This window comes from Elaeis guineensis, chromosome 1, assembly GCF_000442705.2.
Source record: "Elaeis guineensis isolate ETL-2024a chromosome 1, EG11, whole genome shotgun sequence".
In the NCBI taxonomy this organism is placed as follows: Eukaryota; Viridiplantae; Streptophyta; class Magnoliopsida; order Arecales; family Arecaceae; genus Elaeis; species Elaeis guineensis.
This window is the reverse complement of record NC_025993.2, coordinates 144,145,091-144,163,502: the sequence shown is the minus strand read 5'-3', so window position 1 is coordinate 144,163,502 and position 18,412 is coordinate 144,145,091. Positions and strand designations below refer to the sequence as shown.

At 39.2% G+C, this 18,412-nt stretch overlaps 1 protein-coding gene across 5 annotated transcripts; it reads left to right on the top strand.

The window, feature by feature from the left end:
- The first annotated feature begins 3,291 nt into the window (after nucleotides 1-3,291).
- On the top strand, nucleotides 3,292-11,504 carry LOC105038993 (probable WRKY transcription factor 2). Of its 5 annotated transcripts, none has more exons than XM_010914948.4 (8): nucleotides 3,376-3,639; nucleotides 3,754-3,885; nucleotides 4,029-4,111; nucleotides 4,238-4,751; nucleotides 6,006-6,179; nucleotides 9,448-10,304; nucleotides 10,426-10,584; nucleotides 10,770-11,504. In XM_010914948.4, the coding sequence occupies exons 4-8, from the start codon at nucleotides 4,284-4,286 to the stop codon at nucleotides 11,326-11,328; spliced, it is 2,217 nt and encodes a 738-aa protein (XP_010913250.1). In that variant the 5' UTR covers nucleotides 3,376-3,639; nucleotides 3,754-3,885; nucleotides 4,029-4,111; nucleotides 4,238-4,283; the 3' UTR covers nucleotides 11,329-11,504. The 5 variants fall into 5 exon arrangements, with proteins under 5 accessions (XP_010913251.1, XP_010913252.1, XP_010913250.1 ...); XM_029262689.2 differs by having other exon boundaries at nucleotides 3,751-3,885; XM_010914949.4 differs by lacking the exons at nucleotides 3,376-3,639; nucleotides 3,754-3,885 and adding an exon at nucleotides 3,292-3,365.
- Nucleotides 11,505-18,412: the final 6,908 nt, after the last annotated feature.

Here is an 18,412-nt window from a genome sequence, read left to right as displayed (position 1 = left end):
AAACAACAAAGAAATGTTATTATACTTATTTTATACATACATGCATGGCATTGTTTAAATGGAACAAAACAACTAATCTAGCAAGGGAAATCCAACGTTGCTACTATATTATAATCTCAAAAAAGGAACATACATAGGTAGCATTCTTCCTAAGAGAAGGACCAGTGCCTCACTTGGAGACAAGGAAGCGGAACGGTTGAGACTTGGGTGGAGGGTGGTGACTGCAAGAAAGCTTCAGAGAATCCTCATCATGTGAGGTACTACTGAAAACGGATCCCACTACTGACAGCATGCAGTGGGGCAAACTAAAGATACCAACGAATCCTAATGATGGAGAGAAGGAAGTCTAAAGATGTGTTTATGGTACATAGTTCAGAGAATGAACTTTGCATGGCTGATAGGACAACGATGCACATGCTCTTAAGGGCAAGGACGGGATTTTCTTTATTTGCCACAGGATGTGCTGGTTGGTCTTCAAGGTCATGAGGGCAAGGCTAAAGTGGCTTCCAAGCCTTTCTTTGTGTCATAGAACATGGTACCATGTACAATCCAACCAATACTTTTAAGATCTGTTTGATGAGCTAGGTATATGTGTGGAATAAGTATCAAGCCTTCCCTTATTGTACAGTAGATTGAGCACATTTGGGAAGATGATGTGACAGCGATGATCAGACTCAATATGAATTAATTCGACCACTACAGATAGCACTAGGATCTAGAAATAAGATCCATTATATCGAGAAATTGAATCATACATCAAATTTTTAAAAATTATAACTTGATCATATAATATTTTATTTATTTTTTTATATAAATTAGATAATTTTTTGATATCTATGATGTGCTGCAATTCTCCAAAAAGAGATTTTGTTCCTAACAATGAGACTCAAATTTTATACTTTAGATCCTGAAATAGATTGGTCAATAAAAAATTTTTTCTTTGGAAAAAAACTTGACCAAACATCTCTTAATTTAGAAAGAATTGATAGAAGATAAAAGTTGATGTAGAATTTGACATATACATCACATAGAATTTGAGCTTTTTATATTTATTTTTATTAGTTATATCTATTTTTGAAAAACTAATTTTGTTGAATTAGATGAGAAATTCAATTGGGATTGTGCAATAGCAAACCTCATCATTGTAAATAAGGACCACGTATTTTATTTTTGTGACCATCAATGAAAGAAAAAGGATGTTAATCTTACTTTCATCAATTTTTTTTAAAAAAAAATTATTTTTAGATATTTGAATTAAATGGGTTAACAAAATTCTTTAGGATCATTTATAAAATAAATAAATAGATTTTATCAATAAAATAATTTTTTTTTGTTAATTTACGATGAGTGTGACAAGACATGAGCTACCGAGGGAGATAGGTGACCATAATTTTTCTGATTTCACATAATTGTTTTTCAATCACATTTCTAACTGAAAAATAAATCTTGCATTATAATCGTAGTAAACAAGTACTTTTGTGAAAATCTCAAGATTTGCATCATGCCATGCTGATAGTACATAATCTTTTATTATAATTTTCCGTGCGCAATTTTTCCCATCTCTGATCACAAACTAGATTTTCATCAATTTTGTTCGCGATTCAAATCCCTTTTTATCCTTCTAAATTATAATGCATCCACTCCAAATTCTCATCTCTTTTAAATTAAATCCCAGTGTATACTTTTTGTCAACCTTGCCTAAGACTTCACCGGACCTTGCAGGTCCTAGAAGCCACCTAAAAAAACAGAGCCAATGTTCTTTTCAGGAATATTGTTGACCAAGAAAAAATGATGGTAAACAGTAGAAAGATTTGCTGCCGCTTTCACCACCAAGTGTAGAGTCAAGATATGCCATCCGGTGGACTCCATTGTCTCGTCCAAACAAATTCCATGTATGTTGAAATATGGAGCAAAATTGTCCCCATCAGAAAACCTTTTGGAGGAAAAAAAAAAAAAAAGACTTCGAGAACGATTTCAACATAATACTTTCTCAAAAGCAATTTGAACAAGTTATCCCTAGTGTTGGTAATGGAACACTTTGGCTCTCTTTCAACCCATGGAAGAAACAAATTAACTCCAAACGTATCCAAGGGGCAGTGCCAGTCGCTACCTGACCGGTGAGTGCTATTATTCTATGTTGGAATAAAAAATAGTATATATGAACTTCTGATTTTTTTAACATTTGATGTATTGGTTTCGATCCCACCGAAATTATATTATAAATAAGACTGCTTAAATCAAAAGGATATAAAATCAATCTATTTTATTAATAGTTTTACAATATTTCATTGGGAAGAATGATGGTATGAACCATTCAAATTAATAATAAAAATCCTCTAAATGTTAATTATAACTCCAACAATAGTACTACAGAATTTTGAGTAAATTATAATTTTTTTTTTGAGATTAGATTTAAATTGTATTTACATATTATGGTCTAGAAAATTTATGCTTATTTTTTTTTAAATTTATTTTTATTTAACATTTTAATCTATAAATTAACAAAATATTAGTCAAATTATTAATTTTTAAATAAAATCTAAATATCATATCAAAAAAATTTTAAAAAATAACTAAAATAATCTTAGGTGATATTGCGACCATCCAGAAATATTAGAAAATATATGTATCCTTCCTCTCATGTAAGGATAATTTTGATATTCTACGTGAGATAAATGATTTATTAATATTATTAATTTAATTAGATGTTAAAAAAAAATTACAAATTTTTGAATATAAATATAATAAATATAAATTTGAAGAAGATTTTTATAATTTAATTTAAAATTTATTTGAAATTTGTATTTTCTAAAATCATTATGAGATAATGCAGTGGAACAAGCGGCCATTACTTGAGGGGTATCCGCTGGGCAATTTATAACCATGCATGAAATACGAGAAACATCAAAAGCAGTAATGCTAAAACTCAAACAATTTATCAAATATTTAAGCGACCGGGCCACAACTCTAACAAAAAAAAAAAAAAAAAATGTGGGCCTCACATGTGGGCCCCAGTGTGCAGAGCTGGGTGCCATTAAGCGCGAGTAAATTTAACATCCATCTCTTTTTCTCACCGCGGTTAGACGCTCTGGCCGTCCACGTAAAGAAACCGCGTGATTCGGTTCCCACGCACGGACGACCCTTCCCCTTCCACGTGGCACTCCGACACGCCTCGGTCCCCGAACCAAACAAACCGAAGGTTAATACATATTATAATACTACCTTAGATTAAAAAATTAGAAAAGAAACAATAGGGAGAAACAAATTAAGAGAAGAAAGGGGAAACTAAAGAAAACAAACGCCGGAGATAAGAACAGCTCGCCATCAACGCCCTTCCCGTTCCAACGAATCCTTCCTATTTCTCGGTCTCTCTCTCTCTCTCCTCGGTCAAACCGCCCTTCTTTTTCTCTCCCTCTGGGAGCAAATTATTGCGGGAATTTTCTTTTCCCAATAGGAGAACACTATGATTTTGGTCTGATCCTTTCTCTCTCTCTCTCTCTCTCTCTCCTCTGCCCTTATTTCCTTATGTTCACCTCTTCTCTTTCCTCTTCGGTGACGTGGGACTGAGAGCTCCTTGGAGGAGCCCAATCATTGGTTTCCCAAGAGGCAGCCCTCCTCTGCCGATTTTGTTGTGATTGGGTTTGTTCCCTTCGCCTCCCCACCTCTCTTTCATTTTTTTTAGTTTATGTGTTTGATTTTGTTTCGTTTTTTTCTTATTTGGCAACTTTTTCCTTTCTCCTTTCCTGTTAGTAGAGTGATCCGGGTGATTCGCTGTTTGGGTTTGATTAATTTCGTTCCAAATCTGCTCCATTTCTTTCAAAGTTACGACCTTAGTGCTCAAATCACGTTTCATTTCGATGGTTGTGGCTCTTTAGGGCTGTGCTGGTTTGTGGTTATTCTTTTTTCTTTTTATAAATTTTAACTTCTTTTTTAAGTCTTTGTGTGATTTCGGGTGGTTAGGTTAATCGAGCTTTGTTGGTAGGTTCGTAAAAATTGAAACTTTTTTAATTTCCTTTTTTTCTTTGCAGGGTTCGGGTAGAATTTGAGGGGGGAAATCTTTTCTTTTCCCTATTCCGATGGGTGTAGCAGTTGTTTATCTGAGGAATTGAAGGTGGGTTGTGTTTTTTATTTTTTATTTTTTTTTGGAGGCTGATTTATTTTGATTATCGATGTAACTTGTGGCATTTGCTCATCAGCTCGATGGGACTGAAACCTGTTTGTTGATTTGCCTTGTTAGGTGGAAGAAGCCTTGTTCCTGAATCGGGAGAAGGATTGAATCCTTCATGGCTGCGTCGGACGACAACATCACCATGATCGGTGACTGGGCGCCTCCTCCGAATCCCAGCCCAAGGACCTTTCTGTCCACTTTTTTGAACGGCGAATTTGGTTCCAAATCATTCTCCGATCTCTTGTCAGAGAATGGGATCGAGGGGCTGCCACCGGGATCTGAGAAACAGAAAACGGTTATGGGTCCAAAAGAAGAAGAGGGTCGAGAGGGAGTCCAGTACTCGAGCGATCTCTCATTAGAAACGAGCTTGTTTGGTGCTCACAAATCAATCTCCCAAGGGGGTCTTGCTGAGAGAATGGCGGCAAGGGCCGGATTTAGTGTTCCAAAACTCAATATGGCTCACATTTCGTTGGCCAACATGGGATCGTCATCCTCGGATGTTCGTTCTCCTTATGTGACGATTCCGCCTGGTCTCAGTCCGACAACATTGTTGGAGTCTCCGGTTTTTCTTTCTAATTCTATGGTACGATTTCATATTTCGGGTTCTAAATTGGTTGTTAGTGATTTATGTCAATTGGATATGAATATGTTATTAATAGAAAAATGGAGATTGCACGGTGAATCTGAGTCATGGTTTGTTAAATAGTTGAGGTATCCTTTGTTAGATTTCATGTGGCGAAAAAGTCTTAATTTCTTAGTCAATGCATTTTGAAGCGTGATTAACATGTCCTCAAAAGAATTTGTTGATGCATATCTTTCATTCTTGTGGGTTTTTCCTTTTTTTTTTTTCCTTTTTTTTTTTTGTGTGTTTTTTCTGTTTTTGGGGGGCGGGGGGGAGTCATATAGAATGTCGACCCCAACTAGTTTGGGATTAAGGCTTAGTTGAGTTGAGTTAATTAGTCATACAGATTGTGTGATAGCCTTATCGAGTGCCACATTGGAAGTATGTAGATAATTATCCTTCACCATGGACCATGTCTTTTTTTTTGGTATTAGATGGATTGTGGCATTGCCTTTCTTAAGTCCAATTAATTTTGTTAGTACTCTGTTTGCTATGTAAGCATAATTTCACTTAAGTATTTATCTAATGGAGTTACTATGTGATATTTGTGGAAAATATAAGCGAGCAACATAGTTTTAAATGCAAATGTTCTTCCAAAGATCTTTAAAGGTACGATTAGTGAATTGTGAACATTGTTGAATTCAGTTCTTATGTGTGCGTAGGCACTTCTATATTACATATGCATGTGTGCACATGCAAAGTACTCTACAACGTGGGGGGCAGCCCAATGCATAATGCTCCTGCCATTGTTAGATCTAAGGAAGGTTGGATGTATGTAACCTTACCCCTGCATGTGGAAAGGTTGTTTCCATGTCTCGATTTTGTGATCTCTAGGTCATAATGGAGCAACCTTACCATTGCACCAAGACACCCTCATTTTGTAATGTAATTATGGATATTAAATGTAGCAATCAAACTAGAAAGCTAGGTTATATGTGATATAAATTTTGTAAGAAACCATGTAATGAGTGTCACTGTGGTGATTCATGGCTGTATTTATTTATAGTCAGTGTCTTGAAATGTGTTGCATGAGAATGCATATGCAGATCCAGTCCCTTGATTAATGTAATTTTCAAGTTAAAATTCTGTTATTTCCGTTTATGTTGATACATTGTCGTAATTTTTGTGAGAATATCAAGTATGTTTCTTGAGAACAGCTTGGATCAATTCTGTGCAAGTTGTCACCTGACTGTTTTGGACTTGTGATTTCTGCAGTCTCAACCATCTCCAACTACAGGAAAGTTTCCATTTGTGCAGAGCAGCAATTCAAACCCAATCACATCCTCAGTATCGGCATTTCCTAGTAAAAATGAAGATGTTCATGGAGCTTTTACCTTCAAGCCTCATCTGGATTCAAGTTCCTCAAGTTTCCTAAGTGCAGAAAAGAAGGTAATCGGCTGATGTGTTATTTTTTGTTGCTTTGAACATATCTGTCATGTTCATTAGTTGTGAAATTGTGCTCTTTTAGAGTAGATCGTGCTAAGAAATTCACTTAATGACTTTTCATTCATTTTAGAAACTGGCAAGATATTAGAAGCAATTAGCAATGGGTCATGCGCAATGCATGTTGATGGAGTCCAATTTGTCGGTATTAGAACTAACTAGCAAGTCAGCACGTCCACTGCATGTTGAAAGGAAGAGAGAAGAGAGTAAGTGATAGAGTCCAATCTATTTAGCAGGCAAACCAAAGAGTCCATTCTTTACAAGTCAAATTAGAGAGAGATGAAGTCCGATCTGTTTGGCAGCTTTATGGAAGTAGTCTGATTTGATTGGAAAAGAAGGATAGAATGTATGGTTGTTAAACCTGGGCTAGAGAGTTGGTAGAATAAATAAAGTATTTTTTAAGATAAACTGGAGGTATATTCTTGGTATAAAAAGTGATAGCCGGAATCAAGAAGGAATATCCCGTGATTTCAAAACTGCCGTTTTATATATAATAATCTAGCATAGGTTTAATCTATGTATATATGCCCAGTTTGTTCAATCAATTCTAGGTACATCAAAATTGAATCCTGGTCAGTCAGTATCAGATAGGAAGTCATGATGGGGTAATGTCCACAGAGCTAACAATGAAGTGTTTCGTTTCAGGAAAACAACAAAATTATATTATAACACCCTTTTTTTGTTTACTTTAGTTTTAGTTTGGAGGGCTTATCATGTCACAAATACCCCAAATTGCAAGGATAAGCTGCTTTTCTGCTTATATTGTTAGCTTGCCAATTCTGCATTCTAATATTTATTACATAATTCTAGAGATTTTATCATTTGTAGTTATACTGTATAATACTAACTTACTAAGTAATTAATCTGCTCACTAGTGTGCAAATCTTTTTATTTGACATTCATCATTACAGTGGTAATTCTTATAGATGCAGGCTGTGGCTTTTAATTTTTTATCTATCTTTGCCTCTCTCTTTTTTTTTTTTGTTCTGTTTTGTCGATTCATTATGGTCAAGAGTGGTCGATATCATTGGTGTGAGAAGCTGTTATGATTTTCAGTTTCATTAGACATTGAGCTTACCACAAATGTCCACTTAAGCCATTGGCATTCGATTGTCATTGCTTAGTTGACTGATGATATTAAAGAGGACTTTGTATAGTGAATATTGTTCTGTATTATTGTTATATGATGTGGACAACGATGAGATGGAGGGAAGTCGAAAATGATGGCCTAGATTTTAGTCAAACAAACAAAGAGTACAAGTTGTCACATGCTAGTAAGAGCTTGAATAAAAATGAGGATGTAGCCAAAACTAATGGACAAAAGGTGACTGCTGATCATCTCACCAACTGGGTTCTATCTTTGTAAACATTAGCTGGATGAATGAAAAGATATACAACAGAGTGACTTAATGATGGTGTTTTATTAGAGATATGTCTAGTACATTGTTTGCTTGCTTTTGGAGTTTTTTAGGGATTAAAAAGAAAGGATACTGGTGCATAGCAGTAATGATTCTGTTGAGGTTGATGTGTGTTGAAAACCAAGCGTATAATCACGAGAAAGAATATTAATGAGTTTTGTGAACAAGCCATGATACAGTGGAGACCTTGTGTAGACAAGAGCATAGGGAACTGAACAATGGCCTGGATGCATGTGGTACAGTGAAGAATTTAATTTCTTTTCTTTTTCCCCATTAAGAGGTGAGTAAGAATACTCTGAATGGATTTCTTGCTTTTAAATTTCTAAGGGGTGTTAGTGCTAATCAATTAGCCAGCCAGTATTAGGTGAGGTCTTCCTTTTCCCTTTTTTTAATTGGAAAACAATGGATGGATGCTCTTAAATTACATACGAGAGTGCTTCTTAGACAACACAGTGGATAATAGGAACCCTTTATATGTCATTGATCTTCATACAACACATGGCACAAACATTTGTTGTTGTGGTTTATGACACAGCTAATTCTATCATGCTCTGCAATACTGGCACCCTTTTACGCATGAATACTAACAACTGCAATAGCAGCAACTTTTTATTTTAATGCAGGTGACTCTTAAGAATTCATTTTTCAGATCCATGCCATTTGTTGTCCCCAATCCATCAAGTCAAACTATTCAATGTTTTCCACTATATATTACATCAGTACATCCTGCTAATGTGGCACTAGTACCTTATATTAGTTTTTGCAAGACTAGTCATAAGTTTTCATTGAATTTTAAACAATGAACTCAATGAGAAACTCATGTCCTGAGAGTGCAGATTAGCAGAGGACCCAGTATTGTTTTCAGTCCATCATTATGCTGTAAACTTCTTACGTTGATTTATGTTGAAGGAACATGTATGCTAGTGAGCTTGCTGTGGTATGTAGCTTAGTATCTGCTTCCTTGGTCCTCTCCATCAAATGTTTGTTCACTTCAATCTCTCTACAAATTGTAAATCTCCGGGCATTTGTTTGCAAGAACACATTTTCGAAATCTCACAAGATGTTACTTCTCTCCTTCTCTCTCTATCCATGAATTAGTTGGTTCTTCCATGCCACATGTCATTTATTGGTTGTGCTCTTTAACCTTGTGTGAGGATTCCATGGCTTTAAGTTGGCCTCTTTACAATGCATGCACCTTGTGATATGGTACAGACATGTTTGGTATATGAAGGTGCCGAATTTGTTCTATGGTATGATATTCCCAATATATTCTTGAAATCAGACCTTATTATGATAGTATCAACATACCCAAGTATATAACTGAATAGTTCTTTGCTATGACACATCTGGTTCACCACACTGTTATTTTTTGTCTTTTGATGTACTAGCAAAAGCTCATATTCTATATGACCTCAGATTTGTTGACGGGAAGAATTGGTTCCAGGTAACATAAGAGATATTCATCTTTATGTAATGGAACAAATTATCTAATCAAGATGGCACGTCAGATTAATGCAACTTTTCCTGCTTTACAGTAGTGCTGAGATTATGGATTTGTTATACTCTAAGGATTGGTAGCTCTGTACCAGCTAGGGTTTACCATATTCATAAAAACTGGCAGTCTTTCTTTTCTAATTCGTTATTCCCCGCGCACCCCCACCTTTTCTATCTCTCCTTCTCTAGTAATTGTGCATATAATCTGTTATATATCTGAGCATTTGCACAAATTAATGGTTCGCAGACCCTTGTCTGCAAACTGCTTCCCAGTATTCCAGTCTGATTAGTTTGTATTTTAGGGTGCTTCAACTGCTGATCAGCAGCAGTCATTACCAAGTATAGAGGTCTCTGTTCAATCGGGAAAACCGGTTCAAACATCAAGCCCAGAAACTGGCACTGTGAACTTGCAAAATCAACAGCAATTCAACCTTCAGGCTGGCTTTTCTGACTCATCTGATAGAAAAAATGCCACTGATGATGTCATGTTCAACCAGAGGATGTCTGATTCATTTATGGGAAATGACCAGTCACCACCTCCTGATGACCAACAAGATGGTGAAGCCGATCAAAAAGGAGAACTTTGTTCTGTGGCATTTGGTGCCCCAGCTGAGGATGGATACAATTGGAGGAAGTATGGGCAGAAACAGGTAAAAGGTAGTGAATTTCCCCGAAGCTACTATAAGTGCACTCACCCAAATTGCCAGGTGAAGAAGAAGGTTGAGCGCTCTCATGAAGGCCATATCACAGAGATAATCTACAAGGGTGCTCACAACCACTCCAAGCCGCCTCCAAATCGCCGGACTGGTGTTCCATCTTCCCACCCATTCAATGATCCACAGATTGATGGTTCAGAACAGCCTGGCTCACAGGCAAGCTTTGAAGGCAAGCCGTTATGGGCAAGCACACAGAATGGAACTGGAGGCCAAGAATGGCGAGGTGATGGCCTGGAGGCATCGTCATCAGCTACCATTGCTGCTGAATTCTGTGACCCATCAACATCCATACAGACACAAGATGGGCCTCGCTTTGAATCCCAAGATGCTATAGATGTTTCATCCACTCTATCCAATGATGAAGAAGAGGATGATCAGGCAACTCATGGCAGCGTCTCGCTGGGTTGTGATGGTGAGGGAGATGAGACAGAGTCGAAAAGAAGGTTAATATTCTTTAGCTTCTTAATGATAACTTCTAATTAGTGAGTTTGGAAATTAATTTGTTTAAGCTTGCTATGGCTTTAGGGTGTACAGCATTTATTGTTTTGACCTTTTTTGACTTAGGAAGCTTGATGCTTGTGCAATTGAAATGAGTGCTGCTTCTAGAGCTGTTCGTGAACCAAGGGTCGTGGTTCAGACAACAAGCGAGGTTGACATCCTTGATGATGGGTATCGTTGGCGCAAATATGGACAAAAGGTGGTGAAAGGAAATCCAAATCCAAGGTACGTTGTGACATTATAAATAAATCTGCCCATAATATTGAGTAATGCTCCTGAGCATTGTAAGCATTCTGCAGCCAATGCTCTTATCTACTTAGTAATCTAACAGTTATACTTGCTTTTGTTCAATTGTTGAAGAAGTCATAAACAAGTATGTACTAAGATATGAATGATTTTTTTTGGCACAGGAGCTATTACAAGTGCACAAATCCAGGATGCACAGTTCGAAAGCATGTGGAGAGGGCATCGCATGATCTCAAATCAGTGATCACAACCTACGAGGGAAAGCACAATCATGATGTCCCTGCTGCAAGAAACAGCAGCCACCCAAACTCTGCACCCCCTGGAACAGCAGGCAACCCTGCATCCCAATCTCATAACCTTCATCGAAGACTGGAACCAACTCAAGATGGCCTGGTCAGGTTTGATGCCCCGGCACCACTTGGCTCATTTGGCCTGCCTGGCAGGGAACAGCTAGGACCAGCTGCTGCCACTTTCTCTTTTGGGATGGGTCAACAAAGCCTGGCAAACTTTGCGATGGCTGGATTAGGTCCTATGGCCTCAATGAAGATGCCGGTTCTTCCTCCAGTCCATCCTTATTTGGGACATCGCCAGGTTGCTGAATCAGGGTTTATGATACCGAAAGGAGAACCCAAGGAGGAACCCATGTCGGAGTCCAGGCTGCCCATGTCAAATGGAGGGTCAGTTTATCATCAGATGATGAGCAGACTACCTCTAGGACCTTAGCTGTAAATAATAGGTCGCTGAAAGATAGTTGCTTTCTGTACACCTGAAAAGGGGTGGAGAAAGTTCGTGTGCTCTTTTTTCTTTTAATTACAGAGAATGCAAAACATCCTTCCTTGCTTTTTGATAAGTTGCATAAGTTTATAGCGGAATATGAAGTGGTTCAAATGTTGATTGAATTTTATTATGCATAGAAAATCGAGCTTAATTTGCAAATGAGTTTTGTGGAAAAGGTTGGATGCAGGAGTTATATGGTTGCATGTAACAGGAGATGCTAGGATCTGCCATCTATAGAATCTGTAGCTCTCATTCACTAATCCAAGGTTACTCTTTTATTATGTAGCTTTACAGGAGAAGTGGCATGAAAAGTGGTTTCTGCAGGGCAGGTGATGGCAAGGTGAAGACCTGGCACTTGGATGGTAATATACTCGGTCCTAATACACCTAGCAGGTTGCTTGTTTTGCTCAGTCAGTTGGACTGAGCAATCGGTTGCCTGCAAAGCTTCAAGTTCGAAGTTTTCTCCTAGTTAATTTGGATCTAGGGAATTCAGTGTTATTTTGAAGTGTCAGGTGTAAATACGATGGTTTGGGTGGAGGAATTGCAGCATTATTTGAAGCCCTCAAGTAGATTAATTTCTGCCGAGGGCCTAACTACTCGGATCCTAAATGGGGCTTGTATTATTTTGAAGTTTATCGTCCCACTAGCTGTTTGACAAATTTGCTCATATGTCTTTAATTAGGTTTAAATTATTTTCAGGTCAGCTGTCTGCGGTAAGGATGGGAGGCCACAAAAAGGTAACGGGTGCCAGCCATTCTAGATGTTGAATTCATTAGGCCATGGTATTCGATGATTGGGATTCAAGTCTCATCAACGCTGACGGATGGATCCACTCCCCTATCTTAAGAGGTGAAAAATTAGTGTTGGGATGCTGCACAGTAAAAAACTAGTTCCAATTCTAACTACAGCAAGGTTCCACAACTGAAGAAATAAACTAGTCCTTTAGCTCCACCTTTAGAAGGCTGATGCAGTAATGCAACCCGGATCTTTATGTGTTGATGGAAATTAAATTGGGGGTTCTACACTATTGAGTCTTAGGCTTTGTCGGAGGGGATCATTGTTGTGTGGCAGACTGAGGTTGCCTCTGCAGACATGTTCCATCGCTGTACTCAACAAGTTTTTATTGTTATTAGAGAAATGAATAGTTTTAATTGGCTTTTATCTTAGGTTGTATGCCAATACTGAGTATCCTAAGAGAAGGATATTATGGCAAGAGATAGCCAGTCTGATTGATCAAGGAATCCCTGTTGCTGTGGCTGGAGACTTCAATTGTACCATTGGCCTTAAAGATAAAAGAGGAGGCAGGCCCTTTATAGAGGATGCAAGTTCTAGAGAATTCAAAGATTTTATCCAGTCGATCGGCCTTGTGGATCTTGGTTTTATTGGATCAAGATTTACCTGGTGCAATAACCATCTTGGTGCAGCTAAGGTATGAGAGAAGATTGATAGGATGTTCGCCACAACTAGCTGGATCCAGGATCACCCTTCCTACCTTGTACACTACCTCCCGAGAATTGCCTCGAACCACTGTTCATTGCTATTAGTCTCGGATATTTCTTCCTCTCACCGAAGCCCGTTCTAGTTTGAGAAGTTTTGACTCTCTTACCTCAGGTCTTGGGAGATTGTTATGAAGGTTTGGAGACTATCTGTTTGGAGTGATGCCAGGTATCGGGTGAGCAGGAGGTTAGAGTTGACAAAGAGGCGCCTGCTGAGGTGGAATAGGACTAAGGTGGGTGACATCTTTAGGAGGCTTGAGATAGTTGAAGCTTCTAACTCGGAGCTTCAAGAGTGGGAGGACTATGAGGGTAGGCTTGCAAAGGCGGAGCTACCTGAGATTCGAAGTTTACTGTCTACCCATCACTACCTATTGCAGTAGCAGGAGACTCTCTAGAGATAGTAGTCTAGAATGCAGTGGATTAGAGAGGGAGATCGGAACATGAGATTTTTCCACCAGTCTACCATCATCACAAAAATCAGATCAGGGCGATCAAGGGTGCGGCGGGGTGATGGATGATGGCAGATGAGGAGATTAGACAGGAAGTTATCCAGTTCTTTAGATCCTGTTGGTCAATGCACTGGGAGGAAACTGGACCGCTCCCCCCTTACCAGTGAGGTGGTCATAGAGGAGGAGAATAGGGGTCTGGTAGAGGCTATGTTTGAGGATGAGGTGCAGAGACGATGTCCGAGGATAAAGCTCTGGATTCTGATGGCTTTCCTCCTCTCTTCTACAGGAGATATTGGCCTCTTATCAGGTCTGAGGTTGTCGCAACTGTACAGGAGTTTTTTGCCACTGGACAGATATATAGAGTGTGGAAGTAGACCTTTATCACCCTAATCCCAAAGAGACAAAATGCATCGGAGCTTGGCCACTACAAACTGATCAATTTATGTACTACTCTATATAAGATCTATGCTAAAGTGATGGTATGCAGGATGAAGCCTGTTCTCCCTCGACTGATTTGCCTTGAGCAGGGGGCATTTATTGGCAAGCGGAGTATATCTGATAACGTGCTCACTACCTAGGAGTTCATGTATGATCTTGGGTGAGCTAACTCTGTCGCAGTTTCATGATAATCAAGCTTGATATGGAGTAAACCTATAATCACATGAGTTGGAGCTTCTTCGAGAGAGCCTTATCGGACTTTGGCTTCATCCCAAATGGATTAGCTGGAACATAGCCTGTGTTCAAAGTCCTTTCTTCACCATCTTGATCAATGGATCGCCATCAAATTTCTTCCACTTTACGATCCGACTGAGACAAGGTTGTCCCCCATCCCCTTATCTTTTCATTATTTGTATTGATGCTCTTTCACGAGCCATCCATGCTGCGGCCCAGGGGTCGGTCTTAAACTCCTATGCACCGGCTATAGGTGTCCAACTGATCTTGTACCTTCTCTTTGCAATGACTGTTTGCTGGTGGGTCGGGCTTCTGTTCGAAATGCAGCAGAGTTTTGAAGGATCTTGGTGGAGTATTATGCTACGTCGGGCCAAAAGGTCAACCTCTCTAAATCTGTAGTTATATTCAGTTTGAAGACACTGACCTAGCTACGGCTCGTGATTATGAATATCCTTAGGATTGGAGAGCATAGTGAGACTCTATAGTACTAGAGAGTTTCTATCACCTGATGCAGGTTGAGAAAGGCTGAGTGCATGGATGTTGAGCAATCGATCCATGAGCGGCTGGAGGGTTGGCTGGCCCGTGCCTTATCCATGATGGGACGGGTCATCCTGGTGAGGTTTCTTCTCAGCTCCATTCCTGTTTACTTACTATTGAACACAATACTTCCCAGATCCCTGGTGGTTAAGCTGGAGTAACCTTTTCGGAGTTTCTTGTAGGGATCCCGTCTAGGAGGAGGGGGAGGTGTGCATCTGCTTGGGAGATGATTTGTTAGCCTTTGAGGGATGGCGGTCTGGGTATCCAATCCTTAGCTACGAGAAGAGAGGCCTTGATCGCAAGGCATGTGGTCCGGATTCTACTCAATCCGAATTCTCTGTGGAGCATGATCATGATGGCTAGGTATGGATCTTGGTCTGCCAGCAGTGATATCTGGCCCAACCATACTGCTTCATTTCTTTGGAGAGAGATCTGTGCCCGTGCCTCCGATGTAATTTCTCAGACACATTGGGTGGTGGAGGATGGACGTTCTGTAAGCCTTCTGCATGACCAGTGGATTGGAGACCTGCCCTTGAGTCGTTGACCGACCTTTATCAGCTTTGAGGTGTTGGACTCCATGAGAGTAGCTAATATTCTTTGTGCCAATGGCAGGAGGTGGGATCGAGTAGCGGTGTCCCATCTGTTCAATAAGGAGTAGGGGGAGAGGATGTTGTCTCATGTGACTCCCATCTACAGTAGTCTGAATATCAGGATTTGGGGTCACTCCTGCACTCTGAGGGCTGTGATGGCTGACCTCTATTGGCTTTATAGTAGGAAGCCCACTAGGCATAGGGATGTCGAGTGGATTTGGAGGATCGGGTGCATTCGAGGGTGAGTTTGTTTCTCTGAAAGGTGGCTTGGGGCTGGCTCTCGACTAGATCTCTCCTACGAGCTCGAGGTATAGACATTCAACTCGTTTGCCCTTGTTGCAACTTCGAGGAGGAGACTATGGAGCATATTCTATTCTCGTGCCCGAGGGCAAAGCATGTTTGGTCCTTAGCTGTGATGTACATACAGGTTGTCCAGGCAGAGGCCCCTATCGAGGCCTTTCTAGAGCTCTTGGAGTGCAGTTTTGAAAGTGGCACACCCAGAGCAGTGGGCATCCGAGTGGCCTATGTGGCCCTCCATATCTGGCTGGCTATGGATGGCCTGGTGTTTGAGTCCATGCGATCTTCTATGAGATTTACTGTGGTGAGAGCCTTGGCCATAGCAGCGAAGACAATGGATGTGACATCCAGACAGTCGGAGATCTGGGGCTCCCACCTTGGTCATGCAGTGATCCATCAAGTATTCATTTCATGGGAGCCCTCTCCTTCATCGTATCTTAAGATTAGTTTTGATGGGAGCGTCAAAGGTAGGCACTGTGGGGCTGGCTTTATGATTCGTGAGCCCGACTCTAAGCTGGTGGCGGCATGGGAGGGTTACCTACTAGAACCCACAATTCCTGAGATGGAGCTCCATGTGGCTTGGGTGGGAATCATGTTTGTCAGGAGAACTCTGAGAGCTGGTCAGCTGCTTATCAAGGGAGACTGCTATGGTGGTATCTTGACTGTAGAACTGTACCGTAGTGGAGCCACTCATCTCCTTCTGTATGATATCTTGATTTCACTAGAGGATGCACTACTTTAGTCATTAGGTATATTTTCAAGAGGCGAACACTACAGCAAACTGAGTGGCAACTTTTATAGCTGAGTATACTAGTGACACCTCATAGATCGGGTTTGCGAGCATTTTTGAGGATCTTTAAGATTTTTTATTTTCTGATTTACTTAATTATATTTATACAAAAATTATTTGAATGAACCACTTTATCAAAATAAAATAAAATAAGATAAATAAGTCCAAATTGAATGATGTAGGCCTGTTGACGTCTGGCTAATTCCATTTGTCTTAAGAGAGGGGTATTCCTTGTGAGCCTGTTCTAACCGCTTAAAAACAAAAGCATCTAAGACAAGATTACAAGAGACAGATTTTGCTCCTCTCAACACAGAAGTGGGTATGCTCTTCTCTCATTTCCAAAATCAATAATTAGATATTCAAATTAAAGATTCAGATAATTTTTCATGACTTATATCCCTAAAAATGCCTCAATAATGAAAATCACATGTTTTTATGGTCTTTAACCTATGTGTCAATTAGATGAAAACATCGAAGGTAAAGATAACACGAGGCGAATGATGAATGGTGATTAGTAGGCATGTCTATCAGGCTGTTGACCACGATGCCATGACCCTTCTTGCAGCAATATTAACAAAACCTATCTAATTTATCATCACCAGGCTGAACCTTGTAGTTGGAGGGATGCAACTTAATCCTATTCATCTTCAACAAGAAAAGAAATGAAAGCACGTCTTCTATCATTACAACTTTGCTCTTGCCTTTCGGCTCTGCTGCAGGAGTAGTTTGTCTTCTGCTGCACATGAGCTGAAACTTTGACACACGGAATACCTTCGGAAGTCCCTCAAACTCCCTAGCATTCATAGCCTGACAAAATTAGACTATAGTTAGACCTGTCAAGATTGCCAGTGACTCCACCTCCACAGTTGATTGCACCCTAACAAAGCCTCTTTCGGGCTCAGTTAAAAGTTCCTAAATCTGATCTATAAATCGCCAGCCATGATTGTTGAATCTATCGTGAATTCTCGCATTGCATAATTGGAGAAAGAAAAAGGAAATCGCACGTATTTGTGACCCTGCGTGCGTTTCCTTCCATTTTGAAAATCTAGCTACATTGAAGGGGGGTATTGCCAATCACACATTGTCCACATAAAATTAGCAGATGGAAGCGGGGTGATCCAATACTGGCAAAGACCAATTCTATTTTGTTGGCTGATGCTCATGGTTCTTGTTTTCTGAGAATATAGGTCGGGGCTTCTCCCCTGTTTGTTCCTCCACACCAAAAGGTTGTGCTTGGGTTCTGAATTTGGCTTGGTTCGACCTATTCTTATGTCCAAGTGAACATGACGAGGACCTGAACGCCAAGCGTGCCAATACAAGCATGGTGTAAATCAGCCCGTTTCTATTCAACTAGCATTTAACCCCCGAGTTACGGAGATTTAATTGATAATAATGATAAAATTTTACATTAAAGATTACTCTCACCAATTAATCCCATGATGAGATCAAAAGGATCTTCGAGAGTTCTTCTTTCCAAAGATGGTCTCCCAAACCAGTAAAAATCACTGCATTTGATAAATGTCTGACATCCAACATCTCCATGTAGTACTCAACAAAATCTTTCAATTTTATCTTTTTGCACAAGCCCCGAATCAGATCTGCATAGCTAAAAATTTTCGATATATCCCATTTTTCTGCATCTTTCTTAAAAATTATCTTTCGATCATCAAACTTCGTTGTTTTGCAAAAGCCTTCCACAACCACCGTGTAAATCACAACCTTAAAGATTATTCTCTTCTTACGCATTAACTCGAATAGCTTTATGGAGACTCGGGTACCATAGAGTCAAGTCTAGATGATGTTTCGTTTGCTTCTAAAGAGCTTCCTCCATCTTTCCACCATGATGGACATTATCAAAATTTAATTTTTTTAAAAGGAACGATAACAGAAAGCCGAAAATAGAAAACACAAGCTTCGGAGGCGACGTTAACAATGAGGTAGAAGAAGGACAAAAGATTCTAACTTTTGATGATCGCGTCTGTCTGCTTCTTATTTTCTTCTCTTTTTTATAATAAAATTAAATTATAATAATTTAAAATATTTTTTATTTTTATTATATTATTTATATTATTTATTTTTAAAAATATAAAAAATAAAAAAATAAAATTTGATATATAGCATTGACTATAATTTTAAATCTCAATATAGAATGCCATCTCTAATATTTATATATCATTTTATTATTATTATATAGACATA